The sequence below is a fragment of the Leptosomus discolor genome, chromosome 8 (genome assembly GCF_034619465.1).
Source record: "Leptosomus discolor isolate bLepDis1 chromosome 8, bLepDis1.hap2, whole genome shotgun sequence".
NCBI lineage: Eukaryota > Metazoa > Chordata > Aves > Leptosomiformes > Leptosomidae > Leptosomus > Leptosomus discolor.
In genome coordinates this window covers 16189673-16206962 of record NC_141398.1, presented here as the reverse complement: position 1 = coordinate 16206962, position 17290 = coordinate 16189673, and the positions used below count along the sequence as shown (strand labels likewise).

The window sequence follows — 17290 nt, the reverse complement described above, 5'->3', positions numbered from 1 at the left end:
CTTCAAAGTGTTCAGCTTCTACCATGGGCCTTATGGCCCGTGGGAAGAACATCACGTAGCAGGGCAGATGTTCACGCTCAGATTTTGAGATGAGTATAATTAACATATTGTTTTTGCTGGGGTGCTTCTAACTCCTAGAATGAGTCTTTTCTGTAAGAGAAATGTAAAAATATTTGCTATGATTACTATATTTGTTAGATACCTTTTTTGGTTTATGATTTGCTTGTCTTGTCTTTGCTTGTCTTTCACAAAAGAAATGACACTTTTAATGATTTCATGGTTAATGCATCCAACAGAAATATACCCATTGGGAAAAGTCCATTCTGGGCTGTTTTGCAACCGTGCTAGGCTAGGATAGAGGAAGAATTTGCTCCAAAGTAAGTACAATATGTAAAGAATGACTTTACAAATATAAAGAATAACTTGCATTTGTATGTATGTACCAGAAATAGAACCACCATAGTGGTGGTGGAGCTTCACAGCACTGCAAGCCTGAGGAACAAGGAAGTTTGTTCAGATGTTGATAAGCTAGGATTTAAACCTAGATACAAGCATGCTTCTTGCTGGGTTTTTGCATTAAAGCAGCTATATTGGGTCAGCTATTTTGACATGAAATATTTCTTCTTTCTCTTGCCCTGATAATAGGGCTAAGATTTTCTTGTATTTACCATGTTAAGCCTTTTTTTTTTTTTTTAAAAATTATGTAGTTTAGTCTTTTAGAACCATTTGATCTTATACCCTCTGTCTGTAGTTTATGTTGTTTGCTAGAGAAAAGTATTTTTACCAGTTAAGATGTAGGAAGCGTAATCATGTGTTTGTGTGAAGGAAGAAAGTTTGCGTGATCTTTGGTGTCTGGAAGATATAGACATACTGACATATGTAAATAACAGGGACTTGGAATAACACCCAAGTAAGGCACAAGACTAGGGGACACAAAAAAATGTCCAAAGAACAATTGAGCATGCACGCAGGTTGGGGTTAAAGAAAGGACATGGGGAAGACTATGGACAACCACCAGAGGGAGAAGAGACCCCTACCATAATTGAACTGTGCATGTTCCTAAATTATTAGCATATAGTAACGAGTTCTAGGAAAGTACTGAATATTATAACTAGTTCTGAGAAATGTAATAAATATGCACAAGTTAAACTGTACTTAAGCTACTTTGAGACCTTTGGTGGAGCACTTGTGGTGGAGCAATTCCCAGCACTGCCCAGCACTGCAATAAAGAATGTCTGCTTAATAACGCTTTGTTGTTATTGAGTTTTCATCTCAGAATCCTTACCCAGCTGCACCTAGCCTCCCACCTCAGTGAGGAGTGTTAGAAAGCAAGGGGATTTGGAAGCTCCGAATTTTGTTTCACTGTAGCATCGGTTTCTCTCCACTACAATGACTGGATGAGCCCTGATGCCTAAGCTAAAACTCTGTAGCTGTATTTTCAGAAGCTCCTCTGAGGAAAAAAACACCTGTATATAATACCTTATATTGTCACTTACATAGTTTGTAACTATAGCTGCTTTCTTCCTGTAATTTACTATTTTTTTTTGGAACCGTATTGATCAAATTTATTTAAAACATGGAGTCAGTTTACATGAATGCTGAGTAGCACATGCCTTGAATAAGTCTTAGAAAAAGTTATGTTGTTGGCAAACTAAGTCTCAGCCCCTTTCAGATAAGCAGGGGTGACTTGTGATTGGTTTCAGAAGTAATACAGCTGTTGTTTTCTGAACTGTCATGGTGGAGTCCTCTCTTTTTATTGGAACCTGTGAAATAGTATTTGCACGTATTTCCGTTCTTTGCTCAAGCTGTGGTACCTTTATTCTTTTCATCTGCAGTGAGTCAATGACTAACAGCAAGGGTGTGTTTACTGCATTTCTGTGAGGGGATAATACGGTACAAAAGCTAGAAAAGACTGGTGACTGGAAATGTAAGAAAAAAAATATAGACAACAATAAAAGATGCAACAGGCTCTGGCAAGCCATTTTTCTTCTCTTTTTTTTCCCAACATAGAGCAATGCTTGTTTTCCTGAAGTTGTTCTGAGTGATTTTATTATTCATGGATATATTTATATTGTAATGGGAAATTTAAAATGAGGACTTAGCAATCACACTGAATTGATACCAATGATGCACAGAAATTTTGTTTTTCTCAGTTCTAGTTTTAAAATAGTTGATAACGGAGTCCTGAAACATCACAGCAGAGTGCTTACAAGTGCACCTGTGTCCTTAAAGAATGAATGTTGCTAATAAATCCCAAAACAGGGCGCTCTGAATGAGTGAACAGGTGGATCACCTCTTGCCAGCCATGACATCTTGCTTAATAGATGCCCCTGAGGTTAATGGGGCTGGCACCAGGGCAATGGGGGTCAATGTGGCACATCACTATGGGGACTTCTAACTTGCCTCGCTACCTTTGAAGAGGATAGTAATGTAACTTGCATATCACAGGAAGAGAAGATCTAAGATAGGCTAAAATCATAATACAGCTTCAGGAAGATGGAGATTATTGTATCGTCCTTAGATTAGATACATTTAATTATAAAATAACTGCAGCGTGCAGTAGTATATTTTAATTTTCTTATGTTAAGATTAGGGAATTTGTTGTACCGATGCCACCCAGAGACTTCTGTTAATATTGCAAATTTTCTAGTTATCAGCTGTGGTGGTATTATTATTTTTGTTGTTATTATCATTAATTACTTTGCTAACAGAATTTCTTCAAGAAGATGGTACTGTGCATATGTTTAACTCAGTGCTCACTGTTTTCAAAAAGGACACCATAGCATGAGGTGTCCCATACATGCACTACTGAAATTTTTCGTATCTATGTTATTTTTTAATGAAATCAGGAGGTTTTTATTGTCTTTTAACTTTGTTAGTTACCATTAAAGATCACTTCTGAATTCGGTTCTAAACATACCACTCTATTCCTTAGTCATTTCTCTATTTATTTTACTCTTTACTGTAGCTGTGCTTCAAAGGCTGAATAATGAAACTTAGTTTAGAGAGAAATTTACTATTTCATTTGCAAGGAACTGTAGAGCTCAGCCCTTGGCAAGTCCTTGGACAATGTAAACCAAAGAAACTATGGTCTGTTGGGCAGATACTACATTTAAAGTAAAGCCGAGACAGATTCCTGGACTTTCATTTTTTGTATGAGTACCTAACGTCCTGCTGCCCAGCTTTGATTTTTAACCTCCTTTGTCTTTAAAGCTCTTTAGGAAACTCCCTTGACCTTTCCTAGGAGCTGAGGGGACTTAGGTGTGTTTGCTTTGCCGTAGGTATATGAGCCATGGCAAACTGTTTCTTATTAAATCTAAGCTATTTAAAAAATCACTCCAAAACCTGAAACCCCCAGGAAAGCCCACAGCATATGATTCACAGCACGTGGAAGAGAGCTGTAGCTTTTTCAGAATCCAGCTTTTTCAATATTAATCTTTTAGTTCCATGGGAAAATGTGCATTTTCTTTAGGGAATGTTTTTGAGTTTCAAGGTCTGCAGATTTCAGTCCTGTAATAGCAATTAAAAAAAAAAAAACAACTTTTTTTTTGAAAGGTTAATTATGTCTTGAATTTAACAAAGGACCCAGCGTGTGTTGGAGACTAGCTGTTGTCATGACTGTATGCATACCATGATAAGAGTTTTCCATGGACAGCTTTAAGTCTGAAACCAATGTCTGCAGAATGGTAAACATACATATTTAGTTTTAAAGAGGGGAGGGGGGGCCCAGGGAAATCCAGGTTGAAGATGTGTCTGAATAAGTGTTTTCAGTATCAGGAGTAAGAAGAGAGAAGTCACTAAAGGGCTAGGTATTTTTCTGTGCTGCACACGATCTGAGGGCAGAGGAAAGGGAGGGGAATGCTGGGAAGGGGAGGGTTAGAATTGGAAAGGGGAAGGATGTTGCTGTTTGTCACCTGCGATCAGCAGGCAGTAAGTAACCTAATGGTTATGTGTCAGCAGGCCAGCTTAATTAACTTAAACGTTTGTTTATGGTACTGTTGTAGTATACAAAATCTATAGCTGTGTTCTTTTGTAAAATTTGTCATGTTGCATCTACATGAAAACCATTAATAAAGTGAAATAATTATTGCTTACTACTTTACCATGGTTTTAGTTCAAAGAAAAATAATTTATAGACCTTTAATAGCTTACTATGCATATTTTACTCTGAGATAACTCGTAACAGAATTGGTGTCTTACCTAAGGCTTTTCAGCTGGATTTTGCTGTTTAGATGGAAATAAACCTAATATTCCGTTGATTTAGTTACATAAATTTTCTGTAGTGTAAATGAAAGCATAATTTCACCAATAAATTTTTACTTTTCCAGTTTACATGGGTTTTATTTGATTGTCTTTTTTGTGTGTTTTTTTATTGTGTGCTTTTTGTTTGTTTTCCCTTGCAGAAGTATCACAAAGTTGTAGCTTTATCCCATAAAGACTTATTCCTGTGTGACACATGATGCCGCTGTGACACACACGAGATAGTTTCAGAGTGTTTGCTGAAAAAAACCCCAGCTCTAGCTGCCATTTGCTCTTCATGACCTTATTCCCTCGAGCAAGGCCACTGCTGAATGCAACAAAGACAGGATAAAATAATTTATATTTTGGAAGAACAGAGGGGAATCAGATTTCAGAGTGATTTCTTAGCAAGTTCTCATTCTCTTCTTTTTCTCTAGCCTGGGCTTGACTTGCCCTCCCTGGCCCCTGCCCCATTTCTCCAAACCTGGACATGGTCTCAGTCACCTGCTTGCTGTACCTTGAAGCTTTATTATGCCTTGTTGACACAGCAGGACAAGTGGAAGAGGGTTGTGTCCTTGAATCTTAATCTTCTCTGTAGTCTTCTGGCACCACAATACCTCTGTGCACTGAAATGTCCCTGGCCTACCCATGCTATGGGGAGCTACTGCTTTCCTCGTTTTACAGGAGACCAAGGGTCTCATTTGTCATACCAATGTGGAGCTGAAGTAATCCCATTCTCCACTGCTTGTCTTGTCTCTCTCTCCTGTTTCCACAGTGGGTGTGTGTGCAGATTTACTGCTGAGCCAGTGGCGTTTTGAGCTCTGCATATTTGCACACAGCGATACAAATTTGAGTGTTAATACATTGATAGCCTGAGTTGTAATTTTGCAGTTTAGATTTCTGTGTGGATCTGCAAGACCTCTGAGCGTGCGCATATGCAGAGACAGCCCAGGCAGCTGTGGCTGCCATCTCGAAGAGTACAAATTCCCCATGTGTGTAAGGCAGCACTTCCCATGGCTTGTGTGCAGCCACGTGGAAGGGGAATATAGCAGCCAAGGGACTAAACCCATGTCCTAGGTTGTCTTTCCAGCCCCTCCTTCACCTCTGCCTACTGGCTTGGTTGGACTTTCAGCCTGGGTACTCCATTCTGTCTTTAAAGCTCTGATTTTTTCTATAGGATATTTGTTCTGTGATTTTATCAGTTATTCATCAGTATTATGATTTTGTCTGAATTTCTTTTACTTTATAAAATGGTTTTATATCCATTTCTGTCCTAGTCACAGTGCTTGATACAAGGAAAAGAAGCCTCTCTGTGTCTCAGAACTGAGAGTGGTTTCTGGTTGGGAGTGTGTGTGTATATATATTTCTTCTGTGAAGACTGTGTGCTTATTCTGTGTCCATGTGGAAAATGTCTGAGGGGATTTCTGGAGATTTTAGATACATTGGCTGATAAACAGGTAAATGTACTATTATTTTGCTTTATTTTTCTTTTCTTTTGTTTTGGTCTTTTTCTCCAGTAAGTGAGATTCTTCAAGACTTACATCTCCATTTCCTCATCTTCATGTCCTACCTAATTTCTCAACTTGTTAGAACTTTGCAATTGATTGTTTCATACAAAATGCATGACTGTAAACTTTAGGTTGAAAAAACAAGTACAAAAAAAGTTAAGAAATGCCTCTTTTGGGCTTGCCTGTGTGGCCTTATATACAAAAATATAAATAGATAAATGAGTATGTATAAGGATACACATGCCTGTAACATATTTAGATTTGTGTATAAGTATATTTTTTCATCCTACAGAATCCTGCTAGGTTCTTTGCACAGCATCTGCAGTAATAGCTGATGGCAGCTGTAATCATAGTTGTCTAATATGTGGTCCCATCCTCTTTCCCACCCAGTGTTCAGATCCTGATTTGAGGACCTATCCAGTGCAGATGGAATCAACAGCGAATTTTTCTACAAGTTCTGCAGAACATGTACAAACTATCATTACAGGCCTGAAATTGCCCAGGTGCATACAGGCTGTCATTAAAAATGCAGAAGTTAGTTTTCTGACACCCGAGTGATTCTACTGCACGGTTCCATCTGTTTTTCCAAAGTATATGATGCTAGAACTTCTGCCAGTGCATTTAATGATTCTCTGCAATGGCTGAACACATTATGACACAGAATAACGTTTTTCTCCTGGGCCCTCTCCTTAGGAATGGATGCCCTACCTGCGCTAAAACTTTAATATTTAAATTAGGAAGAAACCATCCTGAAACAGGCACAAGACACGGATTATTTTAAGCCAGACATTTGCAAAAGGAAAAATATGCTCATGAGTGAAGAAAGGAGCTTAGAATGGGTGTTGGCAACCTGAGCTTCAAATGGTCATACCGGTGTCAAAAATTACACTGCCATGGCACTCTTGGAGTGGTTGCTATTGACTCTGTATTTTAAATGACTGTGATTATGCGCTCACCTTTGGTCTTTTTATTGACTGTTTCACATCATTAGTCTTCAAATAGACAGTTCCATAGCCTGTTGTGCCATACCTACATAGCTTCTGGACCACTGCTTTGTGACTAGATTAAAAAAACCCCAAAACCTAAAAATGCTTCAATATCATGAGAATTGGGAGAGAAACTTTAGAGGATGAGGCTTTTGTACAACTGCACTTTTTTAAAGAACCATTTATATCATTATAGCAATTTTATGTATTCTATGTGTCTATGCAAAAAAAACCCCAAACATGTTGTGTTCCTAGAAAAACACTTGTGTTTATACTAGCCATTGTATATCAGCTGATGATATGGATGCTAAAAATAACTACTAACAATGTAAATATTTATAGATTTGGTGTGCACTTGTTTGTGTGTTTAACTTTCAAAGTAGGAAGAGATTAATATTCTGAATACAAGTAATGTTCTTTGATGATTTTCAGCAACTCGCCCACTAAAGTGGTCTGAGAAAGGCAGGTTAAAACCCCGAAAAGTTCAGCTGAATGTCAAGCATTTTCCCTTTTTCACCCATCATGTCTTAACCTTTTTATTGTGAAAATGATGAAAAGTTAAATTTTTCTTTTTCTCGTTGTTTTCCACTTGATCAGTTCTTTTTTTAAAGAACAAAGCAAAAAAAACCCCAACCCCGAGTCCTCAGCTTCTTGTGATACATGGAAAATTAATCTGACTTCTCTTGAATATGTGCCCGTGAATTGCAGTTGTCCTGGGGTGTTTTCTGCTTTACCTAAAGAGCAAAAACACATCTGGCTTATAAATCAGACCAAAATTTGAATACTTCATTCAAGCGTGTGTTAGGTGACTGCTCTGCATATTTTAAGGGCCTGTAGTGTAAATTATGTGGTATGGTAGTAAAAGCCTCCTGTTTCCTTAGAGTACCATACTGAGAAAACTTGCAGCCCCACAGTATGTGCAAACATAATGTTGGCTACCTGATGTACTACAATTATGACATTTACAGTAACAGTTGTATTTCTTGATTGGTTTTAGAAATTGCCCCTTGGTTACATGTGTTCAGAGCAGAAGATGCTGTGGACTTCTCACAGTTAACGTTTGACCCAGGACAAAAAGAGCTTATTGCTGGAGCAAGGTGAGAAATCTATTTTCATTTATGATGTATCAGACTGAATTTTGTTCTTTGTTGATAGGTAATATTGAGCCAAATTCTAACATCAGCCTACTCTTGTGTGACTCCCCTGCCTTCAAGACCCACTAAACTGAACATGATGTATGCTTATTTCTCTTACTGCTGATCAAAGATAAAAGATGGACTGCCTGGTTTCAAGGATCCTGATAGCTTATACTGTTCTTACTTCTAAGAGGACTGTCCTGGAGCACTCAAACTTTGGATGCGTACAGTAGAACAGACAGATGCTGTATGACAATGTGACAAAAGTTACCATAGCATAAAACTTACTGTGATCCCAAATTTGACTACACAATACGGCTCTTTGTGCTTGGATGATTCTGATAATTATTCAGTACAGTGCCAGGAATGATCTGTTAAAGACTGCAGAATTAGCAGTAAAGTCTGTGATAATCATAATTTTTGCACAGTAGGACAGTACTTTGCAAGCTGTGATCAACAGTGACACTGTCTTATGTGTCAACATTGAAGCAGTGACAGTCCTTGAACACTTTTTTCTTCTCTTAGCATATGAAGTACAGTAAAACATTTTGGTTGGCAAAAAATTTTAACCATCTAAACTTATTTAAACATGCCTTCTGAATATATTTTACTCTTGAATTAACGAAGTTCCAGTCATTTCATTTTCTGTTAGATTTAGCATTGGAAGATATTTCTGTTTCCCAATTTGTTTCTTAGTTGAAAATGACGTTCGAAAGTCAGTCATAAAATGCACTGCAAGAAAAATTTTTGTGTGTCCCAATGGAAGTTGCGTATCTACAGGGGCAAAACTTTCTGAGTGTGTGCGCATATATATATATATATATATGTCTCTGGCCCACCCGAAGTGGGATATCCTGTGTACTCATGTTGATTTTTCTATTCAGTAAGCTGCCAAATGAAATGAGGCATGAGGCTGTCAACTGGCACTGTTCTGTAAAGACAGCCAGCATAACTCAGAGCTGTCTGAGCCTGTCCTCAGTCCCTTGGAATAGTACGTTGGATCGATGCACACTGTATAGAGTTCAGTAACGGATGAAAAAAAGAGAATATGCTCATTTAAACTTGTATTTTTTATGAAGTCTTTTGAATCACTATGGGATAAGCTTTGGATGATTTTGTTGAATAGTCAGTGACTATGAAAAAATGCTAGCTGCCAATTCTGCCTTTTGCAGAAGACCCATCACAGTAAAAGCAATAGGATTCATTTGGTTTCTCTGTAAGTTAATGCTGCTTCAGAGCTTCATATCTCTTGTTCTGGCTAAAATTGCGAAACTAAAAATAAACAGTGTTTTTGAAATCACAACAGAAATCTTTGTTTTCTACAGTCCAGTATAGCTGTTTGTTACTCATTCATAGAATTTATTGGATTTTTCCTTTCCTTATCCTGCATTTCCGTTCTAAATTCTAAGCTTTTCCACAGTGCTGTTGTGTTCAGCCATGGAGACATCACTTTAGAACAAATGTGCTTGCCAGTGGGTTTCTGTAATCGTGCATGTTATTGATATTAGTATGTCCTTTTCACTACACGTTTTTCTCTTCTTGAAGCATTGTGCCAGACTGTATGGTGAAAGTCATTGTATGACATGGAGTCATAGATTCAGACACTAGCAACCAGTTGTCAGGGTGCTGTAGTCCCCAAAATGCAAGCGTTGATCTTACTGATTATGCACCTTTTTTATGTAGTCCCCACTACCGTATAGAATGAATCCATTCAACGTGAATATGATGTTGAGTTTTCTGCTCCTTTGCAGAGTGGTGTTTGCAGCCTTTCATAGTATCAAATGGCTGTGCCAATGTTGTTTTTTGTTTGTTTGGGTTTTTTTTTTAATGCACTGTTTGTAGTTACTTTTCACCCAGGGCCATCTGAACAGAGCATTAATATTACCGTACTTGTGCTGTGGCCTGTGGATAAAATTTTAGTACAAGTTTCTTGCACATCTGCCTCAGAGGATTCACATATCTGAAGAGCCATTAGAAGAAATCATTTTGTGTCCTAAGCCACAGATGTGCTTTCATAAAGACAGTGAAGAGAACGCACTGTTAATTCCTCCTCCCTGGTGAAATACCTTTTTATATACCATTATTTCTCTTAAAATATTCCAACCTTTTTTTTTATTATCTTCTTGTACTAACACTTCAGTACTGAAACACTAACAATGTGCAATGAGATTTCAGTAAGATCTGATCAGCTAAGTGTTCCTATTCAGTTGTGAAAATGGTAATTTGTAGCCTTCTAACATGGTTTTCCCTTGACTACAAAATCAGTCTAGAGAAGGGAAATGGCACATGGCAAAGCTGCAAATAAACTTGGATTGCTCCACTTACACTGCCAAGAGGAGTATTTCCATTATGATTTACTTGTCTGGCATCCGAGCAAAAACAGGGGGTGATGCTTGCACCTGTAGGCTTCTGCTTTAGTAAGGTGGTGTTCTTCTAAACCAGAGGAACGAAGCAGTGTTCTGACTCAGCTTAAGTTTATAATTGATTTTTTTTTCACCTTAGTGGAGTTTTGTGAACTCTTCCTCCAAATTTCTCTGTCTTAGAAACCAAATAAAATAGCGTTGTGCAAATTTGACACTATTGTAAATTCTTGAATCCTTTTTCCGTTACTGATATTCACTGCGGGAAATTTTCTCCCATTATTGAAGTACTACAGCCTCCAAGAGGTTCATGACTTGTTTGTCTTAATAAGCAAGGTAATGAAGGCGAATGAAGAGGGTTGGAACTGTGGTGCAGGAAAGCAAAGGCTGAGCACGTGCACAGTGCCTGGCCATAAATCCGTCAGCAGGTACATCTAGGGAAGGAAATAGTATAACTACACAGTAGTGATGGCAGAAAACCAAATCAGTTTAAGTTGCCCATGGACAATTTAGTCAAGAAACAATGAGTTTTGTCGCATTTTACCAGTGTGAACAAAACAAGAACAAAAATATTTTTGAGCTAGAGATCTCTGAATGTATGAAAGGGACGTTATGCTATAGTATTTGCCATAGCAGGTGATGACTAGGAAGCTAATTACTGTTCCTATATTGCCAAGATTACTCTTGCCTGTCCAGTTTGGGAAATAAAGGCAGTCACCTGATGTCTGCAGGCATTCTGTAGCTGCTGTGCAAAAATAGGATTTTTTCCAATTTTATCTGCCCCACCACCACCACCACCCCCCGCCTCTGCAGGTTGTCTTCCAGTCCTGGTTGATATTTTATTTTGTTCTGCAAAATGCCCAATTCCCCTATAGGTCTTGAGTTGATTAATTCAGAGTCTCCTAGCCTTATTTCAGTTTCCTTACACCATCTGCAGCAAGTAGCAACAAGTGTTACTACTCCAATACTAGCACCCACCTTCACTTTAATCACCCAATCCACCGTGGCACTGATGCTTCTCTTGTGCTGAGGAGTTGCCTAAGATTTGGAGCCACTCCCCCTTTCCCTTTCCCAGCACCCCATTAGGGAAACAGGCTGCTGATCCCAATGAAGTTTGGTTTTGGCTCAGTCTGGCTAATTTCTAAAGTGTGCGCAGCCATATTCCTCTGAACGCAGTAGAAACTAGTAACTGCAGTCCATTTTGTTGTTCACCTTTCAAATTCCTCACAAATTGTACCTCAACTGTGGGGAGTTTCTTTATTTCTTAGATCACATTCATATGCGTTTCCTACCACGAAGTCCAATGCCTTTTAGTAGCGACTGCTTTAGTTTCTGAATATTGCTATACAGTACAGGTTCAGTTATACCCTCTGTTTTAGTTTTAAAAGGAGCTAGGACAACTTTCAAGTTTAACGAGGCTTGTGCTTGTCTTGGTGTCAGAGTCACTTGACAGTCATTAACGCCTTCCAGTGTAACAGATCTGCTTAATAACATGTACTGGATCTGAAGCGTAAGCGTTGTAATACTTTTTTTTAAAAACAGTGTTGTTTGGTCTTCTGTCAATCTGCTGTGCAAAAGGAGATATATGTGTGCCATTGGCGGAGACTCCAGTGGGAGAGAAATATCTTCTAAAATGACTGATAAGTTAGCCTGGATCTCAGTAACAACCTACGGTTGCACTGTTTGCCTAGGACATTTTTGCACAAATTGTCCATGTAGAAAAATTCGTTTAGATAGCTTTGAGAAACAGGGAAGTGGGGTTGGAGACGGGGGGTGCAGATAGGGGAAAAGGCAGAGGGAGAAACTTATTTTGCCTGGCTTTTGATCAAACAGCCCAAAGTGCATAGTGAAGACAAGCAAAGATTACAGTTCAATTTATGAAGCTGAATTAAGGGAAGAGAAATGATTTTTTTTTAAGTTACTGGGTTTTAAAATTTGCATTTGAAGAATGTGCAGCTTTTTCAGTCAATTTGGTATGGATTTAGTGTAAAAGGGACTCTTTTTCTTAATAGGTATGTGCTAAATTGTATGAGATTATACATTTATGTAAAATAATTTAAAAAAAGGATTAATGAGAAACACTCTACAGAGAAAATTCAGTATGGATGTAAAACAGTTGTTAGTACATTGTGAGTAGTATTGGCTTCTGACACAGGGCAATGTAGTTCCCATGAAACTGTATCTTCAAAATTTGCCCCAGGCATTGTTCTTAACATCACATATGACCTGGCAGATAAAAATAAATGAGTTCTCTTGCAATCTGAAACCTTCCAGGGAATTCATTTCTTTTCTTCAAAAAAAACCCATATGGCAGGGCAGAATTTACTTTTATAATTAAGTGGCATCAGCAAAGGATTACTCTCAGGGCATTAGCTCCTCAGTAAGCTCAAGGAAATGAGAGTCTGCTTGTTTATCTTATTCTGATAAATCCTGATAAAATATTCAGATGGATATTTCTCTGTGTGTTATTTAGTGGAGTGACTTAACATCTAATCAAATATGATAATGATTTCTGTATTTTGAAATGCCAGTAAGCATGGAGACTCATGGATTTCCCCAAGAACAACCTTGCCGTCTTTTCCTGTGTGGAAGTGCTTTGCCATATGTCCTGCAGCATTTTCTTTGTTTCTGTCTTTGAAAGGTCAATTTAGGGGGGAAAGACCAGCTCAAGGGAAGGGTACAACAGTGTCTGAATTGCCCTGGTGAATTGTGCGTTGCCTTTTTTTATCCTCATTCCCTGACAACTCACTAAACACTTACTACCTCTAGTTTATATAAATCAAAAATTTATATTAAAAGTTTTCCAGCCATTTTGGTAAAACAAGTCAACTAGAAGCATGTAGATTAGGGCAGAAATGTTGATGTTCAAAATAATTAGTTACATTTTTCCTTTTAATCCATTCTTTTTTCTCTATTTTTTTTTTTTTGGGTGAATTTTAAATTATTTTTTCCACAGTGGTTTTATTTGGACCATGCAAGAAGAATTCTGTCAGAAGAACTGGTTTGTTTAAAGGAAAAGCGAAGGAATCCTCCTCTTCCCAAGCCTCTTGTGCTTGAAGTTGTGAGCTGGTAGTAGACTAGCTGGAGTTCATTATTAAAATGTGGTAATTTATTTTTTAAAATTCAAGTTGGGCTAGTTCAGCTATATTTTAGAATTATATAGTTATCAGAAGTGGGTCTCAAAGATATTAAACTTTTTTATAATTGAATAATATATTTTTAGACATGTCTTACATTATTTTTTACACAGAGCATCTTAATAATGGTGGCTTTCTCCTGTATGTTCTCCTGCAAGTTAATTAAACTTGCTTTGAGGATTATAACTTGCTTTGAGGTGGCTTATTGCCTCAGTCACTCCTTATCTTGCTGATGAAGGACTGTAACAGTATGCCTTTTCACTTAATTAGATGTGTGTTTGGGAACGTTAATTTGAGCCATTACTACTACTTGCCATAATAACAGAAAGGCAAATTAAAGGATTCATTAACAGTGGTTTAAGAATCTCTAATAAAGGAATAAATAACTGTATAGGTTTGCTTCTTGCTGTTGTCTGCTCCCAGCAGGAGAATCTGAGAGCTGCTTGTTAATGAGGTGCTCTGAGCGCTACATATTGGGAGACTATACAGGCACCAGGAATTAGTGCTATATTCTTCGAACATCCATCTGGGTTTTATTGCTCATTTAACACTTGGTTCGGGATAATCAATGTCTGTCCTTCCCGTGATTGATCTGATCTAATCTAAGTTATGGTTTAATGTTAAATCTAAGAGAAATTATCATCCTACTGCTGATGAAAGAGGAATGTCTTTTCGCCCCTACTGCTTTTCTTTCCTACCTTGCTAATGGGTTTCTAAATATTTTTAAAAGCTAATGCTTTGTACCTCTCCTGCTCATGCCTTGTTTCACTGTGCAGTTTTCTCCTCCTTTGCACCAGCTCTGGTAATAGTCTGGTTGCAGAGTAACATTAGTCAATTCACTAACCCCACAAAAATTACTAATTTTCTTGTGCCGATTTAATGTCTTGACATTTTAATTACTGGAACTAACATGGTGCATCATCAGAGGAGCCCTGGAGTTGACTTGGGTTAAGATGAAAAGAGAAATGGCAGAGGTAAATGGAACTTCTTTGGCAGAGACCCCGGCTATTTTGTTGTAAGCCATCTTTAGAAATTACGTCAGATGAGTGGTGTTCTGAAGGTACCTGTTTTTAATTGAAGTAATAATTTAATGTGTACACAATTGATCTGTGCTAGCAGTAGTACGTCTTGCAGCAGAATATGACAATTTATGCCTTGTCTTGGTGCTTGGTTAGACTGTGTTCTCATGTCAGTTAGCTGATCCTTTCTTCTGCAACAAATGTTAGTCCAAACATATGATTTCTGTCCTACATTGCCAGCAGTTTGGTCCGTGCTAAACTCTTCTATTCGTGTGTGCCTTTACTGCACTGAAATGCAGGTCAGGGAGCTACGAGCTGGCCAGAGGCTGATAACCATGATATAGAAGTCCTAGACAGGTACTGCTTGAAGCAGCAGTCAGGTCAGTGAAGGACTCTCCCCTGCCTCTGAAACACTGGTGCCTTGCATGAGTTACTGCAGCGCCCTTTGGATGCACTTGAGTGGCTGCACTCATCTTGTGAGAGGGCTGCTCAGATGCTGCGTAGGCAGGTGGGTCTCAGTCCTCATTCCACGAATACAGTCAGAAAATTTAACAGTTCAATGAAGCATACTGTATGTGTGACCTTCACCTCTCAAAATTTGATGGGAGCAAGATTTTGCTTTATGTAGCGATGTGTTGACTTAATGTGCTTACCTTGATATGCATCTTGCTTCTAAATTTCCCATGTATAGTGAGCTTCCACTGAAGGAAAGGGCTCTGTTGGAAACTAACAGCTCTATCAGAGGACTACAGCATGATCACAGGAGGGAAATTTAAGGCTGGCTTTGACAGTGTGGGCCAACAAGTTCAGTATCTCCTTTCTCTATCATTAGCGTGATCACTGACGTAATTTTTGACTGCTTTGTTGTTGCAGTTTCTTTTCTTAATAAAATAAAAGTCCTAGCTTTGTCTACCTTAGACTTTGTACCTTCTCCCCTCCCAAAAAAGCCCAAACCAGCTCAAGCAAACTTTATGTGCCAAAGTTGATTACTGTAGGAAAAGGGGCCACAAAAGGTGTGAACTGTCTAAAATTTCTGTTTATTTAGACCCATTCCCATTATTGGTTTTTTGGAGGAGATATAACAGCAGCATTTAAATTTAATTTTAAATTAATCTTGAAAAGAAACAGAAGATTAATATATTGAAGAATTAAATGGTAACAAGACCTTAGAGGATTTGCATGGCTGTTTATGTGGGTGGATACTGCGCAGTGTATGCCATGTCTGCCAAAGAGTAAAAGCTGAGTGTATGTACTTTGACATATGTGTTGTGACATTAAAAAATATTAAAGATTTGGTCAGCCACTGTTATGAAATACAGGGTTGATGCTTCCGTTGAGGTGGTATTTCAGGATAAAGTTGAACCCAGCAACAAGTTATGAAATAGCTAAGTAAGATCACAAATTCATCTGGACTAAAGCATGATATTCAGAAAAGTCTTGATCTGCATGCATCAGAGGTGCACAGGAGACATATGCTGAGACCATTTCCAGCTGGGGAACTTGGGTACTGTGTGTGAGAAGCAGGGGCCAACAGGAGAAGATGGTAACGCATGTTTGAGATGGTACGGCATGACAGGCCTTCAGGAGGACAGTGAGCTCCAGAGCTGCAGAGGCAGACCACTGGTCCCTTTCTGCTTTACCTGAAGAAGTTCATAGCAAGAAATATGTAGAAGTGATGCCTGGCTGTTGTTGGCCATCTGTGCAGGAGTGCTGCATTCTAGGGTCTCTAATTACTGCAGAGGCTCTGTGTGGAGCCACAGGGAAGTGAATGTAGTAAGATTTGCTAATCCTGAGGAGCAGCTATCAGAGGAGAAAATCAAATTTTACAGGACCTTTGAGCGGATGAATTTAATTTATAATGGGATTCTTTCCTAATTGACTCCAATAGTGTTCTTGCTCTGTTTGCCAAGCTCAGTGTCTCACTGGTCAGCCCACGATCACCTGAGTCTTCCTTTTTGCCCTTTTGGTAGGAGTTGGAAGGGACCTCTGAAGATCATCCAGTCAATGTTAATAAACGTCGAATGTTAATAAAGCATGGTTAGTCTTTCATTTCTCAAGAATGCCTGTAATTTTAGAAATTATTTAAAAAAGAGCAATAAGACGACCATCAAAGCACTCCACCATATTTTTGGGGTTGAATTAGCGTGACCCGCTAGTCTGAAAATGTTTATCTTTGTGTATATGCTGTTTTCACATCTTTAGCGTTTATCAGTAAGCTACTTATTTCATTGTTCTCATTTGCTGAGACTTGTTTCCTGCAAAATGCAGACAAAAATTTACATATTGAACATTCTGCTTTTCATTATTGTAATTTGACCATTTTCATATGATAGTTCAATTAGACGAATTTTATTAGGTTTCTTTTATTTCCAATGTATCATCCTTATCTTTTTGACGTATTTTTCCTATTGTATCTTAATATAACCAAATGAATTTTTTACATCAGAATTTTTTATTTATATTGATTATCTCCTTTCCTGCTGTTCTTATATCTTTTTGTTTTGTTTTTGTTTTATTTCCAATTGCTGATTTTACTACACTGCAGAACTAGAATTAGCTTTTACCCAGTACTTTCCCATCTTGATTGTGGAATCATAACTTTTTGCTTAATAGTTGATTCTTACAGAGCTTATATTTTTCATTTTCAGGCTAAATATTTTTTCCTTCCAGTAAATTTAATAAAATGTTTTTCTTTCCTATGAAGTACTTTCTTGAAGGAAGTGCACAGGAAGGAATCTTCTACTGGTTTATTTCCAGGAGATTTGGCAGCATCTCTGGTCATGCCTTGAGTTTCTGAGTTTGCTCCAACCCCTGTTTATTGATTCAGGCTTTCAACTGCAGAGGCACATGGGGGCTTGGGTGTTTGGGGTTGGGGTTTTTTTGCTACCTTATGAGTTTTTCAAAA

The 17290-nt window shown here is 38.1% G+C and overlaps 1 protein-coding gene across 1 annotated transcript in view; it reads left to right on the top strand.

The window, feature by feature from the left end:
- Positions 1–17290, top strand: part of SEMA5A (semaphorin 5A) — a 214324-nt gene that overhangs the window by 15278 nt on the left and 181756 nt on the right. Inside the window, exon 2 of the mRNA XM_086468949.1 lies at positions 7731–7830. Within this exon, the coding sequence (XP_086325075.1) occupies positions 7731–7830 (100 nt within the window). The remainder of the gene's footprint in view (positions 1–7730; positions 7831–17290) is intronic.